General features: G+C 40.3%; 1 protein-coding gene across 2 annotated transcripts in view; it reads right to left on the minus strand.

Moving 5' to 3' along the window:
- Positions 1-1,061: 1,061 nt before the first annotated feature.
- ELP4 (elongator acetyltransferase complex subunit 4) overlaps positions 1,062-17,611 on the minus strand; it is a 232,733-nt gene continuing 216,183 nt past the window's right edge. For both annotated transcript variants that reach the window (XM_029061294.1, XM_007659227.3), the window contains exon 10: positions 1,062-2,969. In XM_029061294.1, the coding sequence (XP_028917127.1) occupies positions 2,841-2,969 (129 nt within the window). In that variant the 3' untranslated portion in view covers positions 1,062-2,840. The remainder of the gene's footprint in view (positions 2,970-17,611) is intronic.

The following is a 17,611-nucleotide window of genomic DNA, read 5'->3' on the forward strand; positions in this document are numbered from 1 at the left end:
TCCAACCTGGCCGAGGCCTTTCTCACCACTCTGTGGGCGCGGGAAAATGAGTCGTTCCCTTTCGAAATTTAGGGGCGGCCGGGGGAGGGGTGTCGAGGAAGGATGCCTGCTCCTTCGTGAGATGCCGGCAGTCTGTCCCGGTCCAAATTTGAGGTCCCCAGGAGGGAGGAAATCTGGAGGGAGCCTGGAGGCCCAGCCTGCGGGAGCCCCAAGCTCTCCCCTCTTTCCCTCCCTCCCCATCACCCCCGCAGCATGCAACAATCAAAATATTGACCTGAAATTAAAGAGAAGCAAATCTAGTGGAAGAAATGAATATTGCGTACAGGATTTTGAAGCTCCTACAGGAACGCTCAAAAGGTATAAGGAAATTCCATGTCGAGCTCCAGAAAGTATTATGCTGAAATATTTATCCTCCCTACACGTAGAAAAAGAGGGGGAGGTCAGTTGGGGTTTCATCATTGCTCCGGGGAGGGCAGGACGGAACGTCTCGATTTTTAGGGGACAAAATACATCATTAAACCGTAACCACTGCTTAGACTGTGAGGGAAGGGAAATTGTACGAGTTACGGTTTTGGTTTTTTTTTTTGGTCGTGGTGGATCAATGGTGTGTGTCCGTTCGGAAACCCTCACTTAAAAATCCATGGCCTGATGAATTAGAACAAGCACTTCTTGACCCGATTTCAGAATTTCCCCATACTTTTATTGTACAAAATGGAATCTCCCTGATATTGGAAGGATTTTTTTTTCTTCTTTCTTTTTTGGGGGGTGGGGAGTGGGGCAGGGGGGAACCTTATCTACATATTCACTATCTAAAGTATTTAATCTACTGTATTTGCTAATCACCTATTATCTAGTAATTGACCGTTAATTCTATAGACTCCCTAGCCAAAATAGTAGATCAAAGACCTATTAAGTATTTTGACAAGCAATTTACATATTTGATGACCTCACACTTCCTTTTCAGCGTGAAGTACTATGTATAATCGTTCTCTGCCCTTAACACAACGGGAATAGGGGGAAGATGGTTAAGTTTATTATAAATAATGATCTGGATACATATGTTCATTTAAATATATTCAAATTGTTTATGATATTTTTCAAAGGACCCAGTGAAGCTTTTGTTGAGTACGTTTCCTCAGGGATATTAAATGCAAGAACAGAACGAGTTGCAATTTTAAAAATACCTCTACTTAAAAACGTACAAGTCTTTCAGTTTTAACTGACAGTTCGGGTCTCAAATTTAATTATGAAAAGAAACTGTGAAAGATTTTGTGTCTTTAGAAATAAAAAAAAATAAAAAGACAAACCAGACATTTTCCAAAAAAATATAGAAGAGAAAAAATTGATTGTTACCCCTAATGAAATAGCAGATGACAAAATAGTAGTCTTTTTGATTTTGATCACAAAAAATAAACTGGTGGTGACAGGATATGATGGATAGATTTGACATCCTGGCAAATCACTGTCATTGATTCAATTATTCTAATTCAGAATAAAAGCTGTATACAGTATGTGTTTATGCTACAGTGGATTTTTTTAAGTGATTGACATTCATCATATTAGTTAGACAGTTTTAAAAGCTAAGTCTTTGTTTCACACAGTGCTGTAAAGAACAAATAAAGTAAAATTAGGATTATATAAAAAGCAAACCACTTAACATTTCAGATTCAGCCACAGCAAAATCCATTATTAACACTCCGTATACGAAAATACGTCTTGAAAAACCTCTTCATTGTAATGCGGTTGGTTGAGCCCAGTTACAGTTTTAACTATGAGCTCTGCAGACATCTTTTTCAGTGTCACAAGGGCCCACGGAATCTTTTAAATCACATTTTGCCAAGTTTTTACAGATTTGTTTCCTTACTTGTGTGTGCAGTTATTTATGTACACAACCAATGTCCCCACATCTGACAAGGGGCTTATATAACTAAAGGATGATCTGAGCTAGTTTTATGTTTCCATGCTCTCTTAGACCCTGCATTCTGTGACACTTTTCCAACTAAGCTCCAGTGCACTTTTCTGGTATCCTAGCATTAATGTAGCTGTCAGTTTGAATTTCAATCTCGAATTATGTCTGTTGACATAATTTTATAGTGCTGACTTCAATTGTTTAGGATTACTGTTTTGAACTACATAGGACATCAATTCTTTTTTTTTCTTCTGTGTTTAGTAAATTTGTATCTATCAAATGCTTTTTAATACATTTATTAACCAATAAGACAAAGTAATTATCTTTAAAAGAGTCACCACAGAACATATTTTTTCTTCATCAATTTAATAATTTACATAATAGTATGTGCATGAAATGTGAATACACTTTAATATATTCTTTATACACTTGCATCTGGATCAAACCATACCATTTTCAGAGAGAAATTGTATTTTTTAGAACTGAGGATAATTAAGTTTCTCAGCTCTTATTAAAATACATGTAATGAATTCTTGAATTCATCAGCCTCTTCTGTACTAGATGCTTTTCTTGCATCTTGAATTTCTATTAAATGGATTTCTTACCATTTCACGCAGTGGCAGAGTGAATTCTGAAAAAACACGGCATTCTTGCTTATTAGAAAGCACAGACACTTTTCAGAGTTTGTTTTTATTAAAAATACAACAATCCAGTCCAAATCATAAACTGTCCGCAAATGGAGGCGTAAAACAGAAGTTTCAACCTGCAACATTTCCAATTGAAAACATAAAAAATGAGAATGAGACACCATTTTGCGATATGTGTTTTTAAGGATTGCTGGGTCAAATCATGAAGAAAAATATTTACACATGCCATTATCAGCCATAATTAGGGGGTCAGACTCCTCAGGGAAACGGCTAAGGAGAAATCACTAGAAGTCCAGGTGCTTCTTGCCTGTGGTCATAGCGCCACATCCTGAGCTCGGTTTGGCAGATTCTGCCAGATCGTGTTTGCTTGAGCGGCTTACTGTGTCTGACAAGTCTGGAGGCAAATGCAGTCGCTACGGCAGGAGATTGTAAAAAATGGGGAGAAAAAAGAGGGAAAAAAGGGCGTTAATTTCGTTTCAGTTGGGATTCGTCAGTACGCGATATTGCGCTCTGGTGATCGTCATTTAATCTTGCATATGAAATTCTTGCTAAAACAGTTCTTCAGACTGTAAGTACAGCATAATTTTGCACATAGGGCAGAGATTCCAAAAACTGGGCCAGAAAATCTTTGAAAAGAAAATCCCCAGATCCAAAACCTAAAGTTATTCCAAATGATATAATTAACCCCAAAGATAATATACACATACACAGGCATACATTTAGTTAGGCATAATTGAAATATTACCCGAGGAATAATTAAAAATAATTACCACATTTGCAAAATGCCATTTCAAATCTCCCTCTGGCTTTAGAGATTAGGAGCGCAGGAAAATCTATCCCTCCCCCCCACAAAAAAACCCACCCTCTTTTAACTTGTAGGAAGTTATGACTGTGGTTTTCATTCAGTAGAGAAGTACACAGTTTTAACAGTCACTCAGCATTTTCCTGTTAGAAAGACCATCTTTTTCATACTAGTGGTAAAGCCAATGCTAACCCAATTCACTTTAGATTATGGGCAGGAAACAAGTCTACCAACTCTGTTACATCGTACTCTCCCAAGTACTTAGTACAGTGTTGTGAGCGCCAATAAATGATCGACTGATTGATTTCACATCTTGAAGGATTTACTCAGCCTCTACTGTATTGTACTCTTCCCAAATTCTAATTGTACAACTGTATAACAGTGTACTGTATTGTACTGTGTGCTTTGCATAAATACCATTAATTAACAGGTTGATTGAGCCTGCCACTTTCTTGAGTATTTTGGGTGTGTGTGTCCAAAGAATAACTATACATTTAAAAGTCACTGGAAAGGTTTATTCCTCCTTGTTTTTGACTTTTTAATTTAGAATATGAAAACCATCTAGGAATAGGGAACTTTCTGCTGCACTTGAAAGATAAAATATTTGATCAATAAATGCGAGAAGATAATCCTCTTTACTAGACTCACGAAAGAAGCTTCAGGTGAAAAACACAAAACTTGAAAATAAGAAGGTGAGCACCTCTCTGGGCCCTAACCTCACCCACACCTTTGGAGTCCTTCGATTCTGCATGTGGGCAGATATTCAGCTGGGTGGGCCTTTCCTGAAAACTGGGACCTCATTTTGATGTTCCTTAGGGGGAAATGGCTAGAAAAGCATTCTTAACTGGCATGGGGAAAAGGGAAACTGAGACCTTCCACTTTCTACCATTAAAACTTTGCCTGTGTGTATGTGTTTCTCTTGGGAAGTAAGAAACAGTTGACATCGGAAGTGAAATCAGTCACTTGTCAGAGAATTGGGTGAAATTTATTTGCAAATCAAAAGCACCCTGGTTAAAAAGAGGTATCGAATGATCAATGTCATTGTCTAAAAAAACCTCACCGTAGAAAAACTGAGACATATTTGTCAGCCAAGAGTACCTTTTACGAAAAATAATACCCTGCACATTTTGTAGTAGAGTTACTCCAACATCCCCAGCTCTTCTATAACATGAGGGTTACGTTCCTGACAAATGCCGCATTAAGGAGGTCACATGGTTAGTAGGCGTACCTTGCTTGACTCTGCATCCATAAACACAACCATTTCTTCTGATATTACACTACCCTCTATAATTCAGATAGGGGATATGGGAAGAACTTCCCCCTAATTCCCCAACAGCATTATATCAAGAATTTAGAGTGAAAACACATATTACAAGAACCTAAAGTTACTGCTGTAAATTCATTCAATCCTTTCACATGCACGGATTTGCGGAGTGTTTGTCACTAAAATTTCCACTTTCCCTTTACTACTGGGTTGTGCATGTGTGAGCCAGCTGGCTGTCAGCCTCAACAGCAGAAATAGTTCGGTGTCAGCGGTGACACTGTCTGGACATAGATGGTGAGACGCATGGGAATCTTTCAGGTGAAAGCCCTGGTGAAATGTAAAATGTTGTTGGTATGCAAGTTCTGTGCATGCAACGTTTTGGATTGTATGAGTAAATGGTTTTGCAGAATAATATACTGTTGCAATGAAAACATCTTGGTGTGTTTCTGTCCCTTTGTGAAAAATTCTGCGGACAATCCTCTAGAAGACTGTAAATTCTATGTGTGATTTTTCTTTCCTTGTTGATTTTGACAAGAACAGGCATCTTCCATATGCACAAACAACCAAATTATTCTCTTTGTTCTTAATTCTAATCTTCATGTTTCCCCATGTGCACAGAACTACTAGCGATGCCAATGGGATATTAATTCAGTAAGAAGCAGAATATTTGATTCAAGATATGCCAGGTGTCATAGAGAAGGTTTCTGACTTGAGATTTATAAATCATTTACATGTGCTATGTGACGGTATGAATGCCCAATATATGTATATTCACTATACTCCACATCTTTCTTCTATGATAGCAAACTGTGGCAATTATTTGTGATTACAGAGACAACCCGATGGAAAAAATGCTGTAAAATACCACAGCAATATTTTAAAAGTAAGATTGCAGTGGCACTGTACTTCACAAGCTATTAGAACTTGAGTTCCTAATGGAATAATTTAAAAATTAACTCACATTTCATAAAAACAAAGGACTTTGTGACAATTCCCATTAATCCTGTTTTTTGCTTTTGTTTTTGTTTTTTTTTCCCTCTCAGCAACTCTGGGAGATGGGAGGGATTAGAGGGCAAGAGACTATTTTCCTCATATTTCAGGTAGGGAATCTGAGTCCAGACTGAGCTTAATCAGCTAGAATCCAAAGTATTTCCAATTCCGCCTCTTTGTGTTTTAAACTCAGTGTGGATTTTTGGTGGGGAAGAAAACAGAGGGACAGAAATTTTAGTTGGTGTGAGGGAGAGAGACCTGACACTTTAAGTTTGTAACTATTAAAACCTTCTTCAAGGCTGTCACTGTTTCAGTTCTAGCAAAGTAAAATGCATAGTTTACCCAGACACAAAACACTGCTTACCCTCTATGGACCTCAGTTTCCTCTCCTGTAAAATGGGTATAATAATAAGCGGCATGCCAGTGGACAGAGCACGGGCATGGGAGTCAGAAGGTCATGGGTTCTAATCCCGCTCCACCACTTGTCTGTTGTGTGAACTTGGGCAAGTCACTTTACTTCTCTGTGCCTCATTTCCCTCATCTGTAAAATGTGGATAGGGACTGGGTCCAACCCAACTCGCTCATTTCCAGGTAGAGGCTCAACCTGATCCCATGGAGAACCACTTTTGGGAGGCAAGTGCTGGTGCTATTCTCATCCTGAAACGTCCTATGTGACTTGGGTGCCTAGATGAAACAGTGAAGGACGAATGAAGTGCGGTGGAATTGCTAAAGGGCACTGGCCAGTCTTACTGTTAGTTGGTACAACATATCTGCAAAATGCAGAGTCTTGAGCACAGGGGAGGGAAATCTACCTTACTTAACTCAGTCCAGGAGATCCCTCTTTCCCCAGAGTTATAAACTCTCCCAAGCTGTGGGGAGGAGGAAAGGCTCATTATCTTATTTCTGCTTGAAAGCCAAGACCAGTTTTACAGGGAATTGGGCATGAAGGCTTATATCAATCAATGCTACTTATTGAGCACTTAATGTGTGCAGAGTACTGTAGTAAGTGCTTGGCAAAGTTCAGTGCAGACGAGTTGGTAGAAGAGATCTCTGCCCATAGGACTTTAAGGTCGACAGAGGGAGACAGACATTGAAATAACTAATAAGAGGATTGGAACAGTACCATGGTGTTACTGATAGAGTGTAGACCTGGGAATCAGAAGGTCATGGGTTTTAATCCTGGCTCCACCACTTGCCTTCTCTGTGACCTCGGGCAAGTTACTTCACTTCTCTGGGCCTCAGTTCCCTCAACGGCAAAATGGGGACTGAGACTGTGAGCCCCCATGGGGCAGGGATTGTGGTCCAACCCCATTTGCTTGTATCCACCCCAACACTTAGTACAGTGCCTGGCACATAGTAGGTGCTCAACAAATACCATTATTATTATTATTATTAATGCCATGACTTTAAAGCAAGATGAGGGCACACAGAGCCACCGAAAAAGAGATAGAGGATGAGATGTGAGTGTGAATTATATCAAGTTTTAATCCATTTTGCCAAGAGCAAACCAAACACAATAGTTTAATTGTTTGAAAATCATCAGCAAACTATTTTTAATCCAAGACATCTAAATGGAGAGTGATATTCGTTTAATCGTATTTACTGAGCACTTAACTGTGTGCAGAGCACTGTACTAAGCACTTGGAAGGGCAATACAGCAATAAAGAGAGACAATCCCTGCCCACAACAGGCTCAGAGTTAGTTTATCCTCTCTATATGTAATTTTGTGAGGAACATGTGGAAATTAGATCTAAATTATTATTAATTTTGAAAATGTATTTGTTATATAAAGCTGTATACCACAATTTGGATTTCTTCAAAAAAGGAAACATCTAGATTAAATTATATTGTACATCAAGGCACTCAATAGAAATATATTTTCATTTTTAAAAATATCCTGTTTGAAAGCAGCATGGCCTAGTGGAAAGAGCACAGGCCTGGGAATCAGAGGATCTGGGTTCTAATCCCACCTCTGCCAATTGCTTGCTGTTTGACCTTGGGTAAATCACTTAACTTCTCTGTGACTCAGTTCCCTTAACTGCAAAATGGGGATTAAATACCTGTTCTCCCTCCTGCTTAGACCAGGAGCCCCATGCGGGACAGGGTAGGAACAAATTAACTTGTACCTACCCCATCTCTTAGAACAGTTTCTAATACTTATTAAGCACTTAACAAGTACCATAAAAAATGCACATATATCAAAACTCTGAAGCCCTCCTTCCAATGCAAGATCATGTAATAATAATAATAATAATGATATTAATAATTTTGGTATTTGTTAAATGCTTACTATGTGTCAGGCACTCTACTAAGCGATGGGGTACATACAAGGTAAGTGGGTTGGACACAGTCCCTTGTCCCATTTGGGGCTCATAGTCTTAATGCCCATTTTACAGATGAGGTAATTGAGGTACAGAGGAGTTAAGTGAATTGCCCAAGGTCACACAGCAGACAAGTGGAAGAGCCGGGATTAGAACCTAGATCCTTCCAACTCCCAGAACCATGCTCTATCCACTAGACCATGCTGCTTCCCCGTCTATTATTCAGATGCAAGGGTGGGACAAATTAGGCTAAAGCTTAACCGCTTTGCTCAAATTTCTTAATTACAGTTCCAAGTACAGTGTTTCTTTCTGCTTCTTCTTTACAAAAATGGGTGCCCAGACAGTTGCCTTCTGACAGTGACAACAATGACAGTCAGAGGGTGGTAGGAATGGGGAAAGGGGTGGGAGTTGGGGAGGTGACACTCCTCTAGCACGTTGGTCCTGGAGTTGGAAAGCTCTGAACAGCTGTTGGGTGGTGGCCAGGGCAGGAGCACCCTTCATAAATCTCTCTCTCATCTGATCTTTTCCTAGCCTAAGGGCTTGCTCTCCCGCTGGAAGTGTTAACTGGGTATTTTTCACCTTCCCCATTATCAGTGATGACAGAATTCTCTTCCTACTGAATTAAAGTCCTCCAACTACCGGGTACCCTCAACAAAATCAAAAGCAAAAAGCTGCTCTGTACCAAAGACTTCATGCTTTTCAGAGAATTTCCATATTCTGAAGATGTATCTATCTAGCTTTGAGCTGATCCTCATGTCAAAAGGAGCCAGAATATGAACTTTGACTTCCTGGATCAATGTGTGTAACTGGCTGCAGTTGGGAAATTCCAGAACTAGGTTTCTACCCAATATAGTTAGATTTAAAAAGCCCAAATGGGGTCTAATTTGCTGGATTCAAAGTTAAAACTACTCTAGGGACTGTCATATTCATGGCAAATAGCTGGGGGTCAAAGCTTTCACTTGGCTCTTCTGGATTTCTTTGCGATGAGATAGAATCCCGGGATCTGGAGAGCTCCCATGAAAAAATGCTCTGGTGTGCAATTACTTCAACTATCAATTGTAACTGACAATCACCGACTCCTCTCCAGAGCCACTTCTGACAGATGATGGTGAATAACTCACCTGTCTAAGCCAAAAAAAAAAAATGTTTTTGGAGAAGGAGATGTGGATAGCCAAACCACTGTCTTTTTGAGTTGGGGATCCCAAGTGCAGAGGAGGTAAACTAAATTTCTCTGGGAGAACACAACACGGGGAATCCGTGGCCAATAAGTACAAAAAAAAATGCAAACTCTTTCCAGTAAATCAGGTGTTTAAGACCCATCTACTTGGCACTTAGTTATTACAATCTCAAATATTAACATGGTTTCACTAAAATTTCTGCAGTATTTTGACAAAATACATCCTTTGAGGCCATTATGGTATAGAAGTTGGAATTCACTGCATTTTCACATAGTGGTAGCCATTTAATTTTATTTATCTAGGATAAAAAACATCATTTCACTTTATCAGCATTTATAGTGATAACTCACACAAAATCACTATGAACAAAATATACACCTTCACAGATACCATAGACACTAGGAACCTCATCAGATAAAGAACAGTTAAGAGCCACTGGTAGTCCCTATTTGGTTGTAAATGATACAAAGAGAAGTTTTTAATATAGTATCAGGGAGGACAAAAATGCTCTCTGCAATGCTTACAAAGTTGTGGCATCACATGCTTTATTTTCAATTTAGACATTCCTTGACATTGATATATTTCTGGAAAATTATTTGTAAGGGGAAATGGATCAAGGGAATTATGTTCCACTGGTTGGTTCTACTAGGCAGGGCCATCCTAGAAATGGTTTGCTAGAAGAAACTCCCCTTTTACCTTTCCCCTTATTTTGGCTTCTACAACTTGACTGCATCAATTTAAAACAAACTGAAGCACATGATCCACCCACTTTGGGGGAATCTGTGGTTATTCTGCTTGTTTGTATAATAATAATTATGTTATTTATTAAGTGCTTACTATGTGCCAGGCAGTGTACTGGGCACTGGGGTGGACACAAGCCAGTTGGGTTGGACATGGTCCCTGTCCCACATGGGGCTCCAAGTTTCAGTCCCCATTTTACAGGTGAGATAACTGAGGCCCGGAGAGGAGAAGTGACTTGCTCAAGGTCACACAGCAGACATGTGATGGAGCTGGGATTAGAAACCATGACCTCATGATTCCCAGGCTTATTCTCTATCCACTACGCCATGTATCCACTATGCTTGTTGTATCTACTCCAGTGCTTAGTAACGTGCATGGCACATAATAAGTGCTTAATAAATACCATTTAAAAAAGTGAGATTTTTACCTCTCACTTCTCCCCTAATATCTTCCTCTCCCTTTCAGGACAATATGCAGAGCTTCCTTGAGTTGGCCTAGTTCTAGGCTTTTCCTTTTCAACATATTGAAGAAGCTGCACCAGCTCTTACACCAGATTAAAAGTTAATGTGAATTTGAGCTATGCCAGTTGAATTTATTCCATACTGTACCAATGCCACCATGGCAAAACTCCAAACAGCGATTTACTGTGCATTGATAATGCCTGGGATACACCATCTTGCCCCAAATCTCTGGGTTCACACACGTTTTTCTTAACCCACAAAATGCTCAAATTCACTAGTGTCCAGGAGATGATACATCAGCTGAAACGCACCTCAGCAGCCTAAAGTGCCGTGAGTATAGTTCCAACTTTCAAAAGCATTTTCACTTGCCCACTGCACACAACACTAAGGTCTTTATATAATCATAAATGGGCAATAATCATCATCAAGATGGCATTTGTTAAGCATTTTTGATGTGCCAAGCACTGGGGCAAATACTAGATAATGAGATTGGACACAGTCCCTGACCTATCTGGGGTTTACTATATAAAGGGTCAGATTATAATACAAGTTCTTTGGTAAAGCAAATTTATCAATCAATGGTATTTACTGAGAGAGCTTACTGTCTACAGAGCACCGTATTAAAGCATTTGGGAGAATTCAAAACGAAAATCTTTCTGTCACCTAAGAGGCTAACTTTGCTCAGAAGTCCTTTTACGCTGCGGAATACATTCAGCAAACAACATCAGTAATTACAGGCAACCAAAAGGATGAGCTTTTTTTTTTTTTCAAAGAATTGTTGGCAAGCAAATGCCCACTGGTTTTACCTTCCTCAGGCAGTTGTGTGTGTTCCTTCCTTAAATGTCATTCCATCAAGATAAAAATGATACTCAAAAATTATTTTCTCATGTTACTCTAAACACTTTAGATTATTAAAACTAAAGCAGTTTAACAAATCTAATTTACTTTTCACCTTTTATGCTGTATTTCTGTCTTAGATCCTGAGACTACCCTGATCATTTTCACTTCCTGGTTCCCACGCACTAGAACAATGCTGTGGTGTTTAGGTTTCCAATATTGCTTAGAAATGCTTAAATTATGAAGAGTAGTTCTTCAGTGCTGCATGGGGGAGAGCAGGCTTAGGTAGATGCACAGGAGAGGCGACTCCCTCTTCTCCATGCCCACTGGATATGTTACGTAGGGGCAGGGCAGAGGAGGGCTTGGAGAGAGGAAAAAATGGGGTTTAGGAAAAGTAAGAGTTAGTGGCTGTATGCAGTATTAATGTTACCATCACTGAACTGCAGTGACAACTGCTGAAGAAGTTGAAGCAAGCTCACCTGAACCAGCAGCAAGTCAACTTTCCAACAGCTAGCCAACCGCCCTCCTTAACAGCCACAACTTTATTCTTTCAATCATATTTATTGAGCTCTTACTGTGTGCAGAGCACTGTTCTAAGCGCTTGGGAGACTACAGTGTTCTGCACATAGCGCTCAATAAATACTATTGAATGACAGTACAAATTAGCAATAAGTAGACATATCCCCTGCCCACAACGAGCTTATATTCTAGTGCTCAGTGACATTGCCCCGCCTTATCCTGCTGTTGATAAGCTTCCAGCAGCCCTGGATAAAGGAGTTCTGGACTTCAGCATAAGCACCAACTCCATGGAGACAAAGGGAGCAATTGCCCCCAGGGGGTTGGGACCATGGGGGGAAGTCAGAAACTATATCCGTATAACTTACCGGGTAGGACAGGCAGTTTTAGCCCCTTGGAGCTGGAAAGAGAACGGTCTCCAACCCAATGGGACTCAGACTTTATAAGTGCCTTGTAGCCAATCCACCTTTTTCTAATCACTATCAGAGGTGGAATTTTCTCTGCTAGTCTTCCTCTCATCCTACCTGGGCACAAAGAACTGATGTACCCTTAAGGTGGAAAATCAACCATGACATTTATAGTTTCAAAGGAAGATGTCACTTCTAGAGTCAGGGTTCCTTGGCTGCCTTCTGCAATCCGCTTCCTTGAAGAATTGGGTGGATGAAATCCCCTCCACCTTTTACTACAGAAAAAGCCTTTGGGCTTTCCCTAGACCTCTCAAGAACTATTGAAATACAGAGGTTTTAGGTAATGGAGGTAGGCCTGATCTACAGTTAGAGAGACAGAGAGAAAATACAGTATATCTGCTCATACCTTTGATAGCTCTCACTAATAAGCCCAATGTCACTGCCACCTGTCACCCATGTGAACCATTTTTTTATTATATTTTTTAACTCGTCTACCATCCTCCAACCTCTATCCCTACTTGCCCTACCTTCCTTTAAACTTCTGTCCTGGGTTTCAGGGCCTGGGACTAACCTGGCTGACAGGATAGTGAGTGGGACTGAAGTTTCTGGGAATCAGCAAGGTGACTCAAGGAGTGGCAGGCGCTGTAAGCTCCCGATGAGCGGGGAACGTGTCTACCAACTCTGTTGAACTATATTCTCCCAGTGCTTAGTTCAGTGCTCTGCACACTGTAAGTGCTCAGTAAATACTACTGATTGATTGATAGGAGGTGAGGGCAATGGAAACAAATGAGAGGGAGATAAGGAAAGAGGGGAGGAATAGAGAAAAACAAAGTGACAGGTAACAGCATTAGGGAGCTTTCTGGTGTGCTTCCTAGTGACAGCTAGTGATGATGCTTAACCCTCTCTGAGCCCAATTATCCCATCTGAGGCTCAGCAAATCAGCAGTCAGAAACCTAGAGAGTACAGTACTTTGCAGGTGGACACTTGAGATTTGGGTCTCCCGAACCTAAGGGTAACGTACTTTGGGGTGGAGAATGGGGGTGGGGAAAGTGGATATACATTCCCATGAGTTCTTCTGTGGAGAACTGTTCCTTCTATGGATGAGTTAGAGAGGCATTCTAGGAGGCACTTTTGGGGCTGTTTCCACCTGGGTGGTGTGCTGACATTTGCTTCCATGGGAAGAGGAAAGATGTTTTTCCTGCCCTATTTCTGTGCCCCCTAGGCCAGGGAGGCTCCAGCTCATTTTGTTTCTCCCAATGGGATTATCCAGAAGACAAACTGTGGTAAGAGTGATGAAGGAATTGAAAACTCCTTCTCACTCCTTACCAAGGAAAAAGAATGATTCCTTCATGCACTCTTCAAAGAGACAGGTTTCCTTAGACTTATGAATCCTATATAGTTCCAAACATGCCTTGTGATGAATTTATTGAATGTAATTTCGATCCAATGAAAAACCACTCAAAAGGTAATTTGAGCACTGGATATCCCGGTCCAGTAAGGGAGTCTTTTCCTCCCCCACCTTGCCTTTTCTCCGAGCAAAGGGAAGCAATGAATGCATTATAACATGGCCCCCACCATGCCTGTGATTTTCTGATCCTCTTCTATTGGTTAAGAAGGACTCCACCAGGCCCCCTCCAGCAGGACTCCTTTCCATTCATCGTTCTCTAATTGTGCAGCAGGGCCTCTCCCTTCTGGCAACCTTTCTGCTGGTCTCCAACTGCTGCTTAACCAAGTCTTGTATGCTGTGGGACACACAATGCCTGCAGGAGCATATAAGCTCCAGAGTGTGTGGAATTTGAATTAAGCTTCGGCAGGGCTAAAGGAAAGAGGATGCTTGAGATTCTAGGTCCTGCTGCTGTTGCTGCAAGACAGCCAAGGAAGACTGTTTTGTTTTTTTTTTCCAAGAAAGGAGATTTAGGGAAGAGCTTTCAGGTCCTTTTCCTTAAGAAGTCTTGTTTCTCTCTGGAAAAGGTGGGGCAGCTTTGTTCTCTCCCCTATCCTAAGGCCAGGTCTCTGAAAGGAAGTGCTTTCAGATCCAATTTCAGTCACTCCAGGAAGGGCTTCAAGAAATTTAGGTAACTGAAGAAAAAGTTGAAATTTTAGAAGTTTTAAAAGCTTTAGTGGATTCATCTGAATGCTCTGATTTAAAGTAACCTCAGAGAAAACAAATGAAAACTATAACATATGAATTTCCCTATAGTGCATGGAAAATGAACAGCCAGGACCTAATGAGAGTTCATTTTGTTCACGTCAGAAGTCAGTCAAAGTGATTTCAGTTTTTCCTGTCCACTGAAGGAGAACCTGCCCTGAGATGTGAGACCTTGCTAACTACAGTAACAAGGAAACATTTGGTTGGTTAATAAACCTGGAAATCACCCCACCACAGTAGTTCTGCCAGACATTACTCTACAAATTCACATATGGGAGAGGGTCCTAATTGATACACAGAGTCTAGATTCATGAGTTTAATTTGGAGGCTGGGAACGGAAAGGAAAGAAGGATCTGAAATATGGTAATTTCCTACACTACTGAGACACAGAGGGCTCAACTGCTACTCCAGAATATATTTTTAAAATTCCACGGCGTAGTCAACTGCTGAACTAACCATCTCTTAGAAAATTTTCAAGCAGTTGTGAAGTTTTTATACTGGGTATGCACTTTCAAGCACACTTCTCTACACGCAGCCACATATTTATTTTGTTGCTTTCCTGTGAACTAACGCTAGTTGTGATGGCTAATGTGTTTGCGTGCATAATCCCCTTCAATATATGCAGCCCATTGGCTCATAAAGCACGGAGATACAGTGGAGGAAGTGCTGTAAGGAATGCCAGTTTAACCTCCCCCTTCCCCGCCCTCCCCCCGACCAATCCTATCCAATATAAAACCCTCAACAAGTAGAGTTACTTTGAGACCCTTAAGGGTCTTCTAGTTCTTGACTATTAAGGGGGAATTTTTAATGGGGCCAAATGTAAGTGTTTACAAGGAGGAATTGTTTTATATTAGGAGCTGTCGTATGTTCAATAGTTCTATTTACTTTTTCAAGCAAGCCAGAATTAGAAAATTCCCATTGCTAGGCAGCCGGGCACATCTGTGAAGTATTTCTGGGCATTCAGAATTGAAGCATGTGCTGCCCAAAGGGAGGTTTCATTACAGTATGTTATTTAGTCCTCAAACCCCCTCCCCTCAAACTAGGGTAGTGCTTGTGCAACAGGAAATCATCCTTACTTTATGGGAAGCATATTTACATGACTGAAACACAACAATTAGCGCATTTGTAAAGCTTCAGGGATAGGCACACTTTAATCATTTTTTAAGCAGAGCAATTTCCTGGAGCTTTTAATCTTATTTCACTCTGTTCTACTTGTGCAGACAAGTTTTTCCTTACTACAGGTATTTGGCAAACCTACCTGGTAGGGCTGTGAAGGACTTTTTGACTTCATTCACTAAACTAACAGATGTGAAAAAATGCACTATGATTTACGATATTCTGCATGAACTTGGGTGCAAAGAGAATTTTGCAGTCTATGTCTGGAATGACAAAATGCAAAGTGGCTATATCTGCATAAATTGAATCCACAATACCACACCATGGGAAGAATATCAGGCAGTGATTTTCTTTGCTCTTTACAGGCCAATGTAAGAAGAGTGTTAACACCTCAAGGCAGCTAATTCCAGGGGGGCCCAAACTTGGAATATTAATTGAGCAGATGCCAATCTCTAGACAGCAAGTACTGCGTACCCATGCTCATCTCCAGGGTCTTGGTTCCTATTCCTTGTGGTTTCCAGGTCTGTAGGTACCAGCTACAATTTAACATTTCCTTAATGCATCAGAAAAGGTTCCTTGACACAAATTCTGGTGCAAAGTAAATTTCAGAATTGCTGCTGATCTAAAACATTCGAAGCCGTAAAGTGAAATGAAAAATTGTGCTCATAGACCCATGGCCAGCCACAGTGCTTCTGTATGTATCGACTTACATACCCTACTATTTAAGCACTATCTCATATACCTATCCATCTCTCCTTCCTCCTATTTGTAAATTATTTCAGTGTCTGTCTCCTTTGCTAGATTATAAAATCTTTGAGGGCAGGCATTTTATCTACTAACTCGATTTTATTCTCCTAGTCACCTAGTACAGTGCGATACAAACAGCAGGGGCTCAATAAATGCGATTCAATTGTACTCCTGAATGATTCTGAAATACATACGGTTCCTGGATAACATTGAATGTGTTATCCTTAATATTAAAATTACTTTGGGCCCAAGCAGTACCTCTCTTCCCGATCTATATACTGTGTTCTGGCTGCCCAGTTCCTACTGACTTGAAAAGAGGCTGAAGGGAGCTGAGGGGTAAGGAGAGGAATAGAGTCATGTTTTGTGTAGTGATAGTGCAGATATCCAGTCAGTGCAATAGCACCAGTGAAAGGGCATGGTTTCAAGGAGTGGTCCACAATAATTCAAGAATAACTGTTCTTTTTAAGGGTCCTCACAGAAAATACGTAATCATGAATTACTTAGCCATAGAGGGATATGCTATTAAAATATACAAACACACTTGAAAACTACACCAAAATGTTGAATTATTGAGGTCACAAAAGAGTATCTATATTTACTTGGGATGTTTATTTGTCTTAATCAAATGCATGGATCTAAAGAAACAGCCTGGCAGAGTGAAAAAAAAAGCTGGGGTTAGTTTCCATAAGGATTATTTAAAAATATTTTCCATGGAAATCTTCCTATCTTTTCCCTATTTTATGCTTCACATGATTTTTACTTTTTCACATGGAGTTGTTTTTCACATGTTCTCCATTTTACCCTTCATTTATTTTTTTTAAATGGCATTTAAGTGCTTACTTTGTGCCAAGCACTGTACTAAGCACTGGGGCAGATACGAGCTAATCAGGTTGGACAAAGTCCACGTCCCACATGGGGCTCACAAGTCAGCTCCATTTTACAGATGAGGTAACTGAGTCACAGAGAAGTTAAGTGGCTGGCCCAAGGGTACACAACAGATAAATGGCAGAGCCGGGATTATAACCCAGGTCCTTCTTACTCCCAGGTGAGTGCTCTATCCACTAAGCCTTACAGTTCTCCAGTGAGATCTTGAAAGACCTTAAACATGGACAACTGTCAAGAGTCCAGTTCACTAAACTGGCTGAATGAGGCAAGATAACAGAGAATCCCGCCTGAGTCTCCATTGCAGCTGACAGAAATCATTTTAAAGAGAGACTGCTTCTAGTTAGGAACCACGGGTTAACTGGCAATCCAGCCAGGGTCTGCAGGAACTCTAATGATTTCCCAAACTATGAAAATATGCTGGAGCCATCTGATTTTAAAATTCAAAAAGAAAAAAAAAGCTGGAAAGCCAAATTTGGGGTAATGCTTGTACATGTTCATTTTTGAAGAACTTGTAAGCCACCATAAACAGTCAAAGCAACTTTATCAAACTTCCTAATTTAAACATCTTGAACATAGCTAAAATTTCCCAAGTGTACAAGGCAAAAGGAAACACAAAACTTTAAAGAAAAATACAAGTCGTG

This window comes from Ornithorhynchus anatinus, chromosome 3 (genome assembly GCF_004115215.2).
Source record: "Ornithorhynchus anatinus isolate Pmale09 chromosome 3, mOrnAna1.pri.v4, whole genome shotgun sequence".
Classification (NCBI taxonomy): domain Eukaryota; kingdom Metazoa; phylum Chordata; class Mammalia; order Monotremata; family Ornithorhynchidae; genus Ornithorhynchus; species Ornithorhynchus anatinus.